We start from the raw sequence: 17,833 nt of genomic DNA on the forward strand, positions 1-17,833 counted from the left end.
GTTATTAAAAAATTGATGAAGCAGAGGAAGAACTTGGCGTGAGCAAAAGAAGCTGTGAGGAAATAAAGCAAACTAGAAGAGGTAATCAGATGAACAATAAACAACATGTAGAAAAATAATGTGTAAGAATGAACAGTTGTAAAGCTCATGAGGGAGGAAAAGGTAGAACGGATAAATGTATCAAATTATTTAAAATAATCAATTTGGATGAATTGGCCCAGTTGATCTCATCCTTCCAGAATAACAACCCTAATATCTTGCCGTTTCTTGCTTTATTGTTCCCCTGATGAAGCAACCAAGTTCTTAGCTTAGCCACTCATAAAAGAGATACAGTACAAATAGAATGGGAAAGAACCTCTTAATCACGAACAGTAGATTTCATTATAAAAACACTTCCTTATTTTCTATGTATGGATAAGGAGGCCCTGACTTTCATCTGATGAGAGATTAAGGACTATAATAATTACTTTTAAGTATGGAAATCATATTTCAGATTGTGAATTTCAGCAAATGCTCCTATAGTGATTGACTAAAATCTATAAAATCTCATAACATAAAGTCTACGTAGATTTTTGCTAGCATCCAACAGACTGAAAAATAACAGCACCAGACTGCAGAACTCTTTACCTGGAGACTTATTCAGTTTTGATTTCCTGTATACCCGGACATATATACTTTCATTACAAGTTAAAATCACTTTTGGTGGTGATGGGTGAAATTTATAGGAATTTCAAAACCTTCAGCCACACCAAGTTTCTTTACCTTTTGACTGACAGATGATTTGAATTTTTGTTTTCCATGGAGAGAAACAACCTGCTCTCTGGAAATTCAGGGTTACATTCGTTCACAGGAGCCATTATTATAGGACTTTTTTTTAAAGAATTCAGCAGCTAGGTGACTTAGATTTTATACATAGTGTGTTTGTGCTCTTTTGCTACAACTAACACTAACATATTGATCTGCTCTTGCTGGCTGCTATTTTTGGTCTTAAACTGAAGCAAATGTTGCATTTAAAATTGACTTGAATATTTTATAAGAACGCATACATACAAAATGATTTGTTAAGGACAGCTAGCATATAGTAATAAAACAAATTTATTTTACACATGTGGAAACATTTGACTGTAGCTATGAGCAAAAATGGTGATTTTTAAAATATACTATATTGCAATCTGTTAAGACAGTAAAGAAAATTTGAGTTTCAAAACGTTTTAACATTCAATAAATAGTAAATGTTTTAAATGTGCAATGCTTAAATTGAAAATTAAAGTTCTTATGGAAGACAAATGTTCAGTTGAAAGAAAAAAATACCAGGTGTTCTTTAAAGCGATTTAAAAAACATTAATTGTACATTCTTGATGGAAGAAAATTTGACTCATATATCAACAGTTAACAAAATCATGCAAACTAGCACATTTTCACAATACAATTTGCAACATAACTATAAGTGAAAGCCAGCACAGTGTTCAGTGTTGATACGTGATTTCATTCCGTTACGAGCTATCATTGGCTTTCCATTTATATAGCACTTCTTGGATTAGTGACATGGGAATGCACAATAATAATGAACAAAAAATTTCCCTTGTGAATGTGCAGGAGAGGAATCCATCGAATCATTTTTTCTTCTTGGTGTCTGCATTGGTTTCTGGTTGTGCTGCAGGGAAGGTGTGGTGATAAATATGCCTGTGGCTTGTAGCAGCATCATATAGCCTGAAAAGAGCCTATTTGGATACAAAAACAACTTTGATTATGTTCGGAGAAACCAGCAGAATCAAATAAAATGTGTAGTTAAATCAACACTATTTGCAGAACCATTAAGTCATTGTTTAGAAACATTTTAACTAAATTAGACTTAAAATCATGATTCAATCTCGTTATGATTTAAACAGACACTTAACAGGTGTGCTGTGTTCATATAGCTGCTCAACCTAAGTTTTACAAGCACCTGAATGATTATGCCATTTTCATTTGATTGATTATTTAGGTTTATATGCACAGTAGGAATGGATGGTATCTTAATTTACAAACAGTAAAACTTCTAGCATATTGTAACTCCAAAGCAGAACAAATCTGACTTGCCAGGTTTCCTTAGGGAAATTAATTTCTGTGGAATAGCAGGGAATACAGTTTTGTTTTGTATTTTGCTGGGATGAAAAGACATCAGCTAACTTCAATTGTCGTGGATATAGATGTGTGTTTCTCCAATCAAAGAGACACTGAATGCCTTAAAACCTCTGGTAAGATAGTATAGATGAGGTGTGTTACTGTTATAAGATCAGTACACTATTTGATAATATTTAAATCATTTAATAATCTGATACAATGGCATGGTACATTGGACATTGGAGCCATGACTCTCCATAGATTGAGTTCCCTGTTCTTCCTTGTGTGCTGGAGAGGTGCTGGGTAGATGCTTCTGCTAACAAATAGGAGGGAGAATAAAATAAATAGGTAAAAGCTTCCAAGTGAACAATACTGTATGTTTAAACAGGCCTACACCAGATGTCTTTGTTGAATCTATAATACTAAGTAACAGGGTATATTTAAATAAAGATAACCTTTGAGAAATTAGTTTCATGCTTTTTGTTAGTCACTCAGAAAAGTTTTTCCAAATGAAAACCAGTGACCTTTTATATTGGTACTAGCCAATGCATTCACAGACTTATGTCATGTCAAAGTTCACTGCCTTTTTTTGTTTGAAGAGTCATTAGAGTTACTGTAAAATGATGCTGGCTTGATAGTCATGCTCGTCTTGAATTAATGATCTCAGCACCCCCTGCTGGCCAACAATGGTCTACACAGTCATGGCAGGAAGTACCAGCTTCACCTCCAGCTGAAGTGCAGTAAATAGGTACATGATTAACCACTTCTTTATGGTCAAAAAGCTTAACTAAAAAGTATTCCATACTGAAAAGATTGCATAAAAGTGAACTGTCAAACTCCAAGTGCAGTGAATCCATACAAATGAATAATTTTTCACACATTTTAAGATAGCAAAACTAAACTAATTTACTATTTAAGTTCTTCATACAGTCTGTGGGATTTGGCCTACAATAGGGAATCAGTAATAGTGGATCATTTTTCTTCAGTTCTCAACCCAAAAGGTGCACAGAATCAGGTCCTGAATCTGCCTCAGTTGGAATGGGGATTGAACCCTGAACTATTGGCATAAATCTGATCTATATTCTAACCATCTAACTAACTGAGCTAAGCAACAGATGATAATGGGAGCTATTTTATATTGAGGCCCTCATTAGCAAGCCCTTTTTTAAAATAAGTACTCATGTTTGAAAAAAAATGCTATGTTTAGTGGATCTAGTAATGTGAGGGGAGCAGTTATTAAAAGATGGCCACCTACCTAAGATAGTTAATTAATTTTGCAATAATGTAATAATTACCTTTTCACATTTGTTTCATACAATTTATGTCTAAAAGCCTATTTTTTACAATTTATCAGCTTGAAATTCTCCTGCATTATCTATGAATCAGAACATCAAATAATATACTGAAACACTTTTCCAAGTGTGCCATGAATAACTGTTGCCCCTTTTGGCTTAGACATTCAGAATTTCTCTCAAATGTGAATTCAGCCAAGCCTGTCAAACTGTCTCTCTAAACTATCTTGGTTAACGTGATTAACAGAGTTGTTCTAAACCTGCAATCTGCAACTATATCTACTACAAAATTATTTCTAGCTTTTGAGTTATTTTGTTACATAAGAAGCTCTCTTTTTGATCTCGCCCCACTAATGTAGCCATCATACAACAGGATTATTGATGTGGCTACTAAACCACCACTGGTACTGTGGGAGTGAAGTATATTGTTGTTGACTGACTTGCTGTGTATGCACAAAATTTTTGTTTTTATTTTGAGTACTAATGTTTGCACTTTTTCTCTATTTATACTGTTTGAATTCATGTTTTGGAATACATTGCCTTATAGGGTGGTGAATATAGATTCAATAGTAACCATCAAAAGGAAATTGGATAAATACTCGAAAAGAAAAACAATGCAGGGATATTAGAAAGAGTGGTCTGTTGCTGAACAGATCCAAATTTAGAAAGGTGCATCACTGTCATATTGGAATGATGGCATTTTGAAAGGGAAGTAGGGAAGCAATACATTTAAAAGGGGAGATCTTTAAACATACATACATAATTTTAACATTTGCACTTTGATCAGGTAGGTTTAAATTCCATTTACTTAGTCTAATGTGTAAGTGTATTACCATTCGAAATGCAATGGGAGTTTACAGAATGAATCATCGTTAAAGAGGGACAAACTTGCATTGGAAGCAGTTCAGAGAAGATTCATTACGCTGATTCCTGGGATGAGGGGTTTGTCTTATGAGGCGTGGCTAAGCAGGTTGGGCTTTTGCTCACTGGAGTTGAGAAGAATGAGAGATGATCTTATTGAAACATTTAAGATTCTCAAGGGGCTTGACAGAATAGATGCTGAGAGGATGTTTCCACTCATGGGGGAAGCTAGAACTAGGGGACTCAGTTTAAAAATAAGGGGTCTTGAGGTGTAATTTCTTCTTTCAGAGAGTGGTTAATGTTTGGAATTCTCTTCCCCAGCAGACAGTGGAGGCTGAGTCATTGAATATATTCAAGGCTGGATTAGACAGATTTTTGACTGATAAGGGGATCAAGGGTTATGGGGGCCAGGCAGCAAAATGGAGTTAAGGGCCTAATCAGATCAGACATGATCATACTGAATGGCGTAGCAGGCTCGAGGAGTCTAATGGCCTACTCCAGCACCTATTTGCAATGTTCTTAGTTTATATCTGATATTAACTCAATAGACTTAGAACTGAATCGTTCTGGAATTAAGGGACAAAATTCATATGAATTTTTGCTAACAAAAAAGAAAATAATACAATTATACCAGAATGAGTATTTTCTATTATGTTCTGCAAATTTGTTTTCTAAAGGGGAGGTGGGGTGAGCATTCCTGCTCCTCCTGACCCACAAGAAGTGCCTTGTACATTTTCAGATACTGCACAGAGTTCAGAAGAAAATTGGTTCTACAAAAATTTATCAAACCTGAAACCTTATCAAGTAAAAATGTTTATCTGCTGGAAGGCACCAACACCAGCTGAAAATGACTTTAATAAATACAATCCATGAGAAAATGCAGGCAAAAGATTGACGCACAATGAAATTCTTTTGATTTTATGATGCAGCCTGTTGCAAGATAGTGCATAAAACGAAGGCTTACCTCATTAGTACTTCCCTATGGAATTGCAGAAAGGAGAGAGAAAGTGTTGAAAGGAGAAAGCTAAGCTGAGTACCAATTTTTTAAAATAGCATGCAAAAGAATAGACATCCTTAACTTTCTATATATTGCATTTACAACAAATAGACTTATGGTTTGTGCTTAAGTAAATAAATGAGATCTTTTAAGGTGCATTTTTACTTGATTTCCCTTTTTGTCCTGCCTCTAAGATCCCTACTGTTCCAATTTGTCCCTCTCTCCCTCTCTCTTTCTATATATCAATTTTCACAACTTTTCTTCAGAGCTACATGTTCACTAAATGTGCCTCTCTTATTCCTCCTAAGCTTTAACAGGCTTTCAAGCCCAAACTTTAGCATTACTTAAACATGACATCCTGATTTATCTTGTGTTCTTTTCTACTATTTTCACCCTCGTAGTGACCTGCCTTGGTCCTTTGCCTTGCATCTCCAACAACAAAATAAATCCATGCCCAATTCCTCCCTCCTTCAGACAAGGAAATTAATACACAGTCTGAGCTTTACAATTAGGCATTTCTGCTATTCGTGTCATTATGGTATTCTCTTGCAGCAGCTGCACTTCCTGAGTAAGAAATCTGTTGAATCCATTTTTCCTTCTTCTAAGACAGAAGGATCTTCATCCACTGGTTCAAATGACTTGATAAAACCTTTCCATTGAGGACAATTAAGACTGGATTGAGATGTGAAATTTATTCCCTTCTCATGGGCAGGAATCCCACATGACACCCAATAACACAAATGCACTGTCTTAATGGTATGATTTATCAATTTTTTTAACAAATTGAAGAAAATTTTAGAAAAATATTAATGTTTGTTGTATCTGATAAAGTGATGTTTATCGGACATGATCGAGCTGTAGATTTCGATATATATATTTCAGTCAATTTAGTTTTACTGTATTACTTTTTTATTGTTAAATATAACTAAGTTATTGTTGGCCACAAATACTTTTGCTATATCAGTTTCTTCTGACTCCCTCTTTTAAATGGTCAAGAATTTTGACAATAAGTTCCCTCTGTCTGGTAACTAAGGAAGATAAGACTGCACCTTGAACAGCTGCAAAGCACCAAGTGAAAACTTATGATTATAATTGTAAAGCATAAAACTAAACGAAGTAAAACACAGCACCTTTTCCTCATTTTTTTCTGTCATGTTTTTCCTTCTCCCCCTGTTCTGCTGAAGATCTCAATTCCTTGCAGGAGTAAAGTTCCACTGATGCTGTCCACTTTTGACACCTCAGTCATGTGTGAATTTCCCATGCATGAATCTTGGCAGTGATTGTTAGGGGGAGGGAGGGGTCACAGCCTCTCTGATCTAATGCTTCCCAGGAACCACATGCCCACTTCCAACAGTGGTTACTTGTTAGCTATCCAGAGAAGGAACCCTGGCCTATTGGCACTGAGGTCAATAGTTTTGCTCCTACCACTTATCACCCCACTCCATTTAAGATCAGCTATCACAACACAGATGGGAAATTTTAATCTGGAAGAGCATGTGGGATCGAATGTGTTTGGGAGATTATTGCAGGAAAACATCTGAGCATGTTGGAAAGCTGGACTCCAGGTGGACAAGGGACAGGCAGCTGACCCACTGTCAGGAAGTGGGTTGACATTTTAAATATGTTAAAATTTAACCATGAATTTAATTAAAACATCAGGAAAGCTAACACAGTGCTGCTCAGAAACAAATTTTGCTAAACTATACTCTAACAACTTGCATGTATCAATATTCAAATCTCAAAACCAAGATTCCAAGTTTCTTAATAATAATTCAAAGATTAAAGGAAATAATGTTACACTGTTACAGACTGTATGGTAACATTCTGCATCTCTATTTTAAAGCTGTTTGGAGTAATTCCATGTCATGTAAACAGCAAAAGACTATCACAGAAATATTTAAGTGTACTAGAGTACAGAAAAAAAATCTGCAACACACTTACCTGGTCCCATAAGGCTCCTGCTACTTGATCTATGACAGCTCCAAGCTCCCTGTATTCTCCAGAGTATCTAATATATGCCCATGTGCACAGAGTGATCAGAGCCAGCCCCATTATCATGTTGCACAGACTAGCTATAATGTCCACCCCAATAAATCCTGTCACTCCAGCTATTACATACATAATAAATATCACCACAAATAGAGTGGCAGGTGTACGGGCAGCATGGAAGATGTTTTTACTATCATTGTGTTTTATGTAGTTTATGTACAACTCATCAATTTCATTCTCCAGTTGTTGCAAATAACGGCGACTGAATTCCTCTCCTCCCATCTTCTTAACTCCACGGAATAATTTGACAGCTTCATCTCGGAGTCCCAAGTGTTTGCTCTGGAGGTCATTGGGTGCAAGGAATGGTTTGTCTCCTCCACAAATCTACAGGATAAAACATATTTGTAAGAAACAGGAATAAAAATGTACCCTACAATAATTACTAAAATCAAAGCTGTACTAAATTTGCGAGTACATGAATAACATTGTGATTAAAAATATCACAGAAGGTCTCCACCTTCTTTCAATGCTGGATAGGAGCAGTGAACACTGCCTTACAGCTCAAGATTGTTTTGTGTTGTAAGCCTTTGCCCACGAGGAACTGAATTGAGACTGCGTCAAATCATTTCACATATGATGCTTATCACCAACAGTCAGAGGAAATGTTCATCCCGAGTGTGAAAGGCCAATGCCTCTCACCGCACCACCCAGTTCCCGGTTCCTTATCTGCTAGCATGCTTGTGCAGGGCTCCAGACCCAGCCAGTACAGTATGAATGATTTGATGATGTTGACAAAAGAAATTGCTGTCTTAAATTAAAATAACTTTCTTAGATTTATAGAGTGCCCAGAAGAGCCACATGGACCTCTAACCATTTTCTTTTAATCCTGACCTGATACTGTTCTGGAATCATACAAAATATGCTGTTAAGTCCAAGCGGTTTGAGATTGGATCACGAAGCCAGTCTCCACCTACTGTCTTAGTCATATTGAAACCTAACTCCAAAAACTTTCCTCCAATTTTGCATTGCTGCAAAAAATGTAGAGAGCATAGATAACATTTTTCTGCCATTCATGAGATTTTTAAAATTCATTTACGGGATGTGGGCGTCATTGGCTAGGCCAGCATTTATTGCCCATCCCTAATTGCCCTTGAGAAAGTGGTGCTGAGCTGCTTTCAAGTACATGAGATTTGTTTGTAGTTACCATGTAGATATAAACCTTAAATTCTGGTGGCCAAATCCGACTTCAGCTATTTAAATTGTTGATCGTGCTGAGCAGAGCACCCATTGCAGACACAATCAATGGGATTAAATGAACTTGACTAAGAGGAGAAGGAAAGCAGCTGATTAATTAGGAATTTAAAATGCCTGGCAGCCTAACACAAGGAAATCAGCTACTGAATCATCCGATTATAATGGGAATTTGGGCTATTGGCCAAATCGATCAGTAAAACTAGATTCAAACATATTTGCAAATAGTATTCAAGCAAATCTCCCTCCACCCCCACAATTATGCACTCAGTTTAAATTAAACCTTTAGCCCTTGAAGGACATTGAAACAATATTCTTTAATGTTTATGAGATGTAGAGTCCTTACCTCCTCCATTTTTTTACCATATAAGTCTTTGGCTGCTGCTACAGCTGCTAAATTGTTAGCTTCTGCTGTGGCCTAAGTTTTGTGAAGGAACAAAAAGATTGGTTAGATCAAATTATGAATTAACTTTTGTGAGTGTGCATTGAACAAATGATAGTTATCAGGAATCAGTAGAAGTTATATGAAAGCAAGTTTTTATAAGTCTGCTAAATTGCCTTAGGATAAGTTCCTAAAATTACAGAAACAGGTTTGACTTGTTTTTAATACCTTGAGATATATATCAGTGATGGACTAATTGTACCATGAGCAATCAATAATACAAACCTGGACCACAGGGTATTTCTCTTCTTTTGCTTTTTCTGAGAGACTCTGTAGGTGCCTTGTTGGGAACGGGTAGCGATCATGCTGTTCATAAGTTGCACCGCGATGGTATAGAATAGACTCGATGGATTGGCTGATTACCATGAGAATGCTACAATGAAGAGGCCTATTGAGAGGATCAGAGCTATTCTCGGCCTAAATGCCATTATTCTACCACTACTAGGATGCACACATCTCATTCTGTCAGGAACTGTGCATCAGATCCCCCAATACGCAAGGGAATTTGTGACAGTAGACTAGATGACGTGTGAAGGGTGAAAACTGACCTCCTCGCTCCCACTTAAATAAGTAGCTGGATCTCTTTATCTTTCACCTAAAACTGCAATTTTCTGGTTGTCTCCTTTAGGCTATCTCCCTTCACAAGTCCAAAGCTGCACATGGAGCTATGAATAATAACAGAAACCAGGTGATCACCAAAAATTGTATGCAATAAGCTCACAGAATTTGCTGTAAATTTTGGACTCATCATTAGCGCAGATATAGGACAGAACTTGACTGATTTGTATCTCAACTCCATTTGTCTCTTTTCTCTATATCCCTTAATAACCTGGCCTAACAAATATCTAGCAATCTCATTTCACTTGACCCATTAGACACAGCCTTTTGGAGATGAGAGTTGAAGATTTCTAATATTCTCGGTGTGAAGAAGTGTTTGCTGATTTTACTGCTGAATTGGCTAGCTCTAATTGTAATATTATACCCTTTTGTTCTGGAATTCCCCATAGTTTATCTGCATCTACCCAATCAAATCCCTCAATCATTTTACACACTCCAATTGGATCGTGCTCCCCTTCTCAACACAATGCAATGCAAGCCATATTTGTGCAACTTACTCTCAATTTAACTCATTCAGCCCTGGCACTGGGCCCACACCAAGGGCATTACATCCATTCATTACTGAACTTCACCAGAATGAGAAAATTTGGACTGCTTTCTCGTGACCGTACTCTCCAAGACAGCAGTATGACATTTTCTACATTATGGGGGTATTGTAGTAGTGGCTGTGGTATTGGACCAGTAACCCAGAGGTTATCAGTTCAAACCTCAGTGGAAAAGTAGTGGCCCAAACCTTCCGAGCAGCAGCAATGATCATGGGATCGCTGCTGCGCTCATAAACTCCCCAGACTCGAAGATGCTGTGCATTTCTTCCGGGGTCTTTCGATCCCAGCTTTCACAAATGCACAGTGTTCCTTGGAGCAGGTCGGGGGAAGACAGGACAAGCCCTCTTTTATGACACCAGCTGCTATATGGTAATTTTAAATGACCAGTCATTGAATGTGAGTGAATGGATGAGTGAATGAGTAAATGAGTAGGTGGGTGGGTAGGGTAGGTAACTGAAAAGGTGGATGGGTGGGTGATGTGGCTAAATGGGTAGGGTGGATAGGGAGGTTAGGTGAGGTGGGTAGTTGGGTTGACACGGGTTGGGGGAGTTAGCTGGGTCAGGTAGGGAGAGTAGTCAGGTGGGAGGGGTAGTAACATGGGGTAGTTAAGTCGTGTGGGGGAGGGGGTGGGGCAGTCAGGTCTGGTCAGGTAGGGTAGTTGGGGTGGAGGTTGTCAGGTCAGGCCCGGGGGGGAGAGTCAGGTCAGGTTGGGGTGGTTGTCGAGTGGTTGTGGGTGGTGGCGAGAGGTTAGTCAGATCGCAGGGGTATCCGGGGGCTCAGGGGATAATCGGTTCTGGTCAAGGAAGGATAGTTGGATGGTCTGGGGAGTAGACAGGGGTGTCAGTTACCCTGGTGTTAGACTAGGTTTTCATCCGTCTAACATTTCTTGGGTAACTATTCAGTTAAGTCCAGTACTTCAGAGGGCCCCGGGGAGCAGGGGAATTGCCCATTGGAAGTTTAAACTTACCAGGCAATTCCCACGTAGGTCAGCGCATCAGGACTTCCACAGGATCCCGACGTGCATCTTCAGTCATATGAATGGTCTCCGATGATCCGGAGACCAGAAGATTTGGCCCAGTGGAATTGAATAATTTGGTCATTTCTGGCAGCAGATAAAATGCACATGAAAGTTTTTGGATTATTATAAAAATCCTACTCGCTAATTCATGTCTTCAAGGAAGGTATTTGATATCCCTACCTGGTTTGGCCTACATGTAATTACATTTCCGAACTGCATGGTTGATTCTTAATGTCCTTCATACAATATTTATGCCTTAATTAACACCTGTGTATTTTTCACAAAGATCAATTTAAATATAATTTATCAATCCTTCTTTATTCAGCTGTCTTGTAGCTGTTTTATACTGGTATATCAAATGTGGAAGGTAGGATTCATCACTCAAGAAACAAAGTTGTCCTCATTTAAAATAGCTTTTGCGTTTATTTTGAAAAATTGGACTGAATTTTACTGGTGTGTTTTGGAGGGGGGGGAGATGTAAAATCTGACAGGTAGCTGTGCATTGCCTTCCTGCCCAGCCCCAGCCCAGTCCCCATTAAATAGGAAGTGGACAGATGCCGATCCAGCATTTTTAAATAAATAATTAACAGGCAACTGAACTTGTTACCAAGCCAACTGACCCAAATATTACACTGCACACTCTAAAATATGGTTGGTGTGGGCAGGCGGGCAGGACCGAGAAGGCATTTGTGGTAGGAAGGTGAGGGGCTTACATCATTCGGGGGATGCCTTGTGCCCATTGGGGCAGCCCCCACCCACCACCACCTCCCCCCCCACCCTTCGCCCCACCACAGTTGGCTGTCTTCATCCTGGAGCTCACTTGCAGTCCCAGCAGCACCCACTTCTCAGTTCTGTAACTGCTGGGCCTGCTAGGGCTATTAGCCAAGCTGACTGACTGGCAGCTCTCCAGAGTGGGACTTCCTCCCACTGAAAGGGCAGAAGACCCACTCTCTGCTCATTTAGTCCACTGGCAGCACATTATCATTGTGGGGCAGGCTGTTTTAAAAATCAGTCGGCTAGCATCCGGCTTTTGCAATGGGGCAGCGCATGGGGGTGGGGCGCGCGAGCAATATGCCCCACCCACCCTTTGAAATTCAGCCCATCATATCACTACAAGGTTATACATGACACCACAGCCCACTGTCCAGATTTGGGAACTCGATATGACAGAGCAGCAGCTACCGCCCTGATGGCTCCTGGAGGTTGGAAGGGTTACGATAAGAAAGAAATATTGCTATAAGTAACGAAAGGACACTTCACACATTGCTGAGAAAGGCAGTGACACAATTCCAGTTATAACCTTTATCAGTTGTTCAGGCTAATCAAATGCCTCTCTGATTAAATTAATCTATAAACGTTACCATAACCTTGGCTGTGCGTTTTGTACTGAAATCACGTACGTTTACATAGTGCGCAATTCAATTTTGCTTTTTTTTGTCAGGGTATAAATTCTCCTATTGAATACACATCCTCTTCCCAGTTTGCTGGTTCCCCTGGGTCATCCTACTTCTGCTAGAAAAGGGTGGAGGTGGCATCTGGTTCTTTCTACACTGCCAATGACACCACTGGCTGCCTGACAGGAGCAGTATGGTGGCAGCTTCCCATCCACTTATCTGTTATTTCCTCTTCCTCTTGTCCTATCCCCATTTCCCAATTGAGAAATGGTCTCTGTTAAGGACTCTTGAGAAAGGCAGGCGAGCTCAGGAACTTAGTGGAGGGAGGTTTGAACCCACATCTGCTAATTCTTTGGCACCACACGCTCTGCTACAAATTTGTTACATCTCCAAACATAAAAAAGCACATTTCAGCAAGGAACTCATTATTGCATTTTAATTTAATCTTGCTTTGCGGGCAATTGCCATGCAGTATTACTGAGTGAAACAGATGAAGACAATTGCACACATTGTATGTGACATGCACAAGGTTATAAAGCAAAGAGAGAGCATGGAACAGTGATGTGCAGAAAATAAAAATATTAGTAAAGGAGCTACAGTACCTGCAACATGGACTTGGGATGTGGTAGTTCTTCCCCTTGATAGATCTTTATGTATGCCTATGGTAAAATTCAAACAGGAAAAAGTCTGGGTCCACAAGTAAATAACAGCCAGTCACAATTAAACTGATATGTCATATTTTCAACATGAAAAAAGTATTATTAGCTGGAATCAAGGATGATAATAAATGTCAGATTTAGGTGATGAGTCCACAATGATTCAGTGGTCTCCATCATACACGCAAAGAAAGGCACAGGTTCAATTTGCATTCTGTGCTGAGGGTAGTTGGAGTGCTACAACTGACTTCAATGGTCTGTGAAACAAAATTGGCCAGGGTTCTCATCTTGAACACTAGTCAGTGGCGTCTGACAGAAGTGCATGTGTGAATGTTGACTGGGGACAAGATGGAGTTGGGCTTGGTTGTAATGCTCAATCACAACAACCCAGTATACCAGCACCAATCATAAAACTGGTGGAGAAGCACAGTGAATAATGGCACAATGAGCACATGACAGCCCCACCCCGAATGATGTGCCCTCCCCCCACCACCTTTCCTTCCCACCTTTTTTTAACTTGGCTTCAAAAATGGATTGCCCAATCTCGCCCATATGTCCAAGCCAAACGTGTTATGGCGTGGGCAGCGTAATATCCCGGTCAATTGGCTTGGAAACGAGCTCAACTGACCTTCAATTATTTATTTAAGTATGGCAAGTGGGCTGCTGATTTCAGCACCTGCCCGCCCACCATAGTATGGGGGAGAGCTCAGCGGTGGGCAGGATGGTGATGGGCTGGGCACCTCTCATTTTACATGCCCCCCCATCAAAAATAAGCCTGGTGGAGAGCTGTAAAATCCAGCCCCTAACTATGGTTAAAGACTCTGTCGGCAAGACCCTTTGCTAAGACTTATTACTGACTTTTAGAGCCTTTTTCTAAGTCAAAGTTTGTATTCAGCAAAAAACTGCTGAATTGCTCTCTTCAATAAATTATTTTGATGATCAGAGCTCTGCTGGTTTTTATGCCCCTTTTATTGATCAGGGCCCAATCCTTCCTTTTGAATTAACATTTTTACACTTTTTTTTTAGGCTCAGCCATTCCCTGATTGGTGAGCTGTTCTCCATATGTTCCACACTTAAGGCAGTCACTTGAAAAAGTGCAAAACTAGTCCACAATAATTCAGTGTTCTGCTTCACTTCAATCTAAATTTCTATTCATTACTCATCCTTTTCTTCCTCCCAACTCTCGGATCAGAAACTATCAAAATGGAGAACCCAGGGATATTGGCCCTAGTTCCAATCACATTCCAGTAATAACTTGAAGCATTTTCTGTCAAGTTTCTGTATAACATTCACACTTGGGTACAGCTTGCATGTGAAAACTTTACGCATAACAAAAAGAGGTTTCTTGGTGGACATGCCTCCAAAGGAAGACCAGAATAGAACACAACTTCACAATATTTAGGAAAAAAGGACCATTTCAATAATATTATCAATCTACAACTAAAAGCATAATCCGCAATGTTACCTTAAAATACTCCACAAGCCCTCGACCTGTTATTTTATTCCCATTGATTTCTTTCAACTCAAGGTTCTCAGGACACAGAAGCCAAGAAACCAGCACTTTCAGATGTTTTATAAACTCCTCATCTATCTCTAAGCAAAATGAAATAAACACTTTGAAGGATTTGATTAAAAATATTTATCTTTATGCATTAGCAAATTACTTTTTCAGAAATATATATAAAAAAAGAAATCTTTAACTTTTATATATTATATAAAAGTCAGTGAAGGCATTTTTAAAATGGTTCTAAAGTGAGCAATGAATGCTGAATCAGTACCATTTAGCCGTCCATCAAAGTTGGGGTTCGTGGCCACTTTCAAACCAGGGTGTGGCATTAGGAAGCAGGCGATATTTGTAAAACAAGAATAGATGTGTTTCCTGACATTCTGTAGCTCCTCGTGCTGGTTTTCTGAAATCTGTAATAAGTTTGGATGAGAAAAAAAAAATTAAACATCAAACACAAGTAAAACTTGCTCCACTATCCAGAAGTAGCTGAAGGAAATTTTAGGCCCTTGCTTTTAATTCACTGAACAGTAAAATGGAAGATGCAGTTTCAACACGGATGAAAAATACAACCACACCCAGACACATGCACGTATTAGAGGGGAAGCAGAATACCTGCTACTTCACTTGAGCCTATTTTTCTCATTTCCTTTGTTCTGTTCCTTTTGAATTCTGTGTCTATGTATTTTCTTTTGGTTGTAATTGTTAATGTATCTGCTCTCAGATGCTGACTGACCTGCTGAGAACTATTAATTGTTTCTGTTTTTGTTTTCAGTATCTGCAATTCTTTGCTTGAAGTAAATGATTGTCACTCCAATGATGTAAATGTGCTTAGAAAAGTTCATTTCAATGTACCATGTTGCACAGGTTGATTCCTTTAGGCTTTAAGTTAACCAACTGAAATATTATCCATTACACTGCTACACAGCTCTTGAACCCCTCGGCAAGGAGTATACAATAAAGCACAACAGCGATGAACCTGGAGATACCTGGCATTCTAAAATTACCATAGATCACGGCATATAAGCTGACCTATAAAACCTCAAAAAATCCTTTCAAAAATGGAAGTCAACTTAAACACCAAGGTGTTGTACGTCGTTGCCATTTTGAAATGTGGAAATTAAACACAACACCAGTAATTCAAATTAAATCAATGTAGCATGTTTTATTGAATGAATTAAGTCTACAAGGATATCTTCAACCACAATCAATATGTTTTAAAAACCGTTTAATCCATGTTGCCAATATGACATAATGTGCACTTGTGTTTTTGCCATTGTCTGATGATGAATCGCTGGAAACTGGTAATTTTGGCATCAAGACCTTTGGTAGTCTGAGTGATCTTGGTCTTCAGCCACAACACAAGACATTTTTGTTCCATAAAGTGGCTACATCAATTAGCTGCTGGTCTGAAATCTTTGCTGGACTCAGGGATTGATTTGGCCCAGTTAAGCACTGCATTTCTGGTGATGATGTAAACATTCTGACGATTGTTGAAGACCCATTCTGATACATTCTTCTCAAGATCAGGCCAGTGGCTGGTCCCTGTTCTCATGATGCATTTGGTCTTGGGCATTTCTTCAGGGTGGATTCCTTCTTCTTCCAACCTCACGCCAGTTTTTCACTAACACCAAATTCCCTCACTGCAGCAGTTATTTGACAAGCTAGCAAATGTTGTAACTTTTAGTTTGAAACTAGCTTCATACTTAATTCTTTTTGCTGGAGGACCCATTTCTGTTTGCCACACATGGTCTGCTCCGTGTGGGCATGTTTTAAACTCCACACCTTCTTGACAACATAGCCCATATCACCTGCTGGATCCCATGCACTGATTTTTAAGTGAGTAAAACATGCATTTCTGAGGGGAAAAATTAAGGCCCAAGCCTAATGTGAGATAATATTTCTTAGCAAAAAAAGAGGAGTCGACTTATATTCCAGGTTTGACACCAAAAAAATGGTGCCATCTTATATGTTGGGTCGACTTATACGCTGTGATCTATGGTATAAGTTTTGATATTTTAACATGACAGGAATGAACTACAAACTGACTAGAGAGAGCAAGCAGGATAGTGCTAGTGTGCTTTATGCTGCAAAAACAGCAATAGGCCATGGTGTAGGAACAGCACGATTTGTGACGTTAATAGAAGTGATGCAACCACTGTGGGAAGCAGCACTGATTTGCCAGGCTACAACTGAGCAATTATTTCCATGAAGCCTGCCGTTATGGTTTATTCAACTTTATTTTTCTGCATCAACCTTTCATTATTACTGCTGTTGATCTGAAAAATGTGAGTTTCAGATAACAACAATGACTACACCATTAAAGACGATTTGTTATGTCCTTATTAAATAATAGTGAAATTGTACTGAGAGTTAAGTGTGATTTGCTTTAGTGTTTCCATTTTGTGATACTTTCACTAGCATATCTTGTTTTTCTAATTGTCCGATATATCTGTTTCAGGCTTTCCGAAAGGTCTACGAGAATCCATGATTCAGCCAGCCCAGTGCTTTCTGTTATGTGCCTTTTTTTCCCCTGTAATGAGAAAGAAGTCATATGTTGGCCTGGAATTTCATCCTCTGGTCAGGTAGTGGAAGTCTACCAGGAAAATTCCCGGCTCAGCCCACCCACCTTAGGAGAAAACGTCCACAAAGGAAGGATCTTCATTGTCAGGGGGCGGGTGCAGCTGAAGTCCAGCCAGCCAACCCAGAAAAATGTTTGGAGGCAGCCAAAGGGGCTGCCGGGTGCTGAGACAGGCTATTTTAAAGGTCCACCTCGGTACTGTGGGACTTTGTCCCAGTTGAAATGAAAACAAAGGCCCACCAGCCCTCACCTCTCACACCCTTTCACCCTTCAAACACTCCCTATGCTCCATCCATGCCACCTCATTCTCCCTACACACCCCCCATGGCCCCTCATGCCAAGCACTACCCTACCATCCACTCCCTAATGGCCACCATGCCTAGCTATAGCACTTCCATGCTCACTGACCCACCATACACTGCCTAGTACCAATATAGGGTATAGCTGGGTGTGTAAAAAAAAAGTTTTAAAAAATTATATAATCAGGAATTATAATTTATAATTTTCTCTGACGTTAAAAAAAGTCATTAAACTATAAGCTAACAAATGTGTCAATTAACCAGGCCCTTTATCAATAACAAA

General features: G+C 39.1%; 1 protein-coding gene across 4 annotated transcripts in view; it reads right to left on the reverse strand.

The window, feature by feature from the left end:
- Positions 1 to 1,077: 1,077 nt before the first annotated feature.
- atl1 (atlastin GTPase 1) overlaps positions 1,078 to 17,833 on the reverse strand; it is an 82,929-nt gene continuing 66,173 nt past the window's right edge. Inside the window, exons 8-14 of one of the 4 annotated variants that reach the window (XR_005946261.1) lie at positions 14,945 to 15,083; positions 14,632 to 14,759; positions 13,113 to 13,169; positions 8,840 to 8,911; positions 7,195 to 7,626; positions 2,628 to 2,833; positions 1,078 to 1,721 (exon numbers count right to left, since the gene is read on the reverse strand). Coding sequence is in view for 3 of the 4 variants with exons in the window: in XM_041214262.1 (XP_041070196.1) it covers positions 1,614 to 1,721; positions 5,221 to 5,235; positions 7,195 to 7,626; positions 8,840 to 8,911; positions 13,113 to 13,169; positions 14,632 to 14,759; positions 14,945 to 15,083 (951 nt within the window). In the remaining variant the exon portion in view is untranslated. Of the gene's footprint in view, positions 1,722 to 2,627; positions 2,834 to 5,220; positions 5,236 to 7,194; positions 7,627 to 8,839; positions 8,912 to 13,112; positions 13,170 to 14,631; positions 14,760 to 14,944; positions 15,084 to 17,833 lie in introns of all 4 variants that reach the window. The other 3 variants (XM_041214262.1, XM_041214264.1, XM_041214263.1) reach the window with 3 other exon arrangements.

This window comes from Carcharodon carcharias, chromosome 20, assembly GCF_017639515.1.
Source record: "Carcharodon carcharias isolate sCarCar2 chromosome 20, sCarCar2.pri, whole genome shotgun sequence".
Lineage (NCBI taxonomy): Eukaryota > Metazoa > Chordata > Chondrichthyes > Lamniformes > Lamnidae > Carcharodon > Carcharodon carcharias.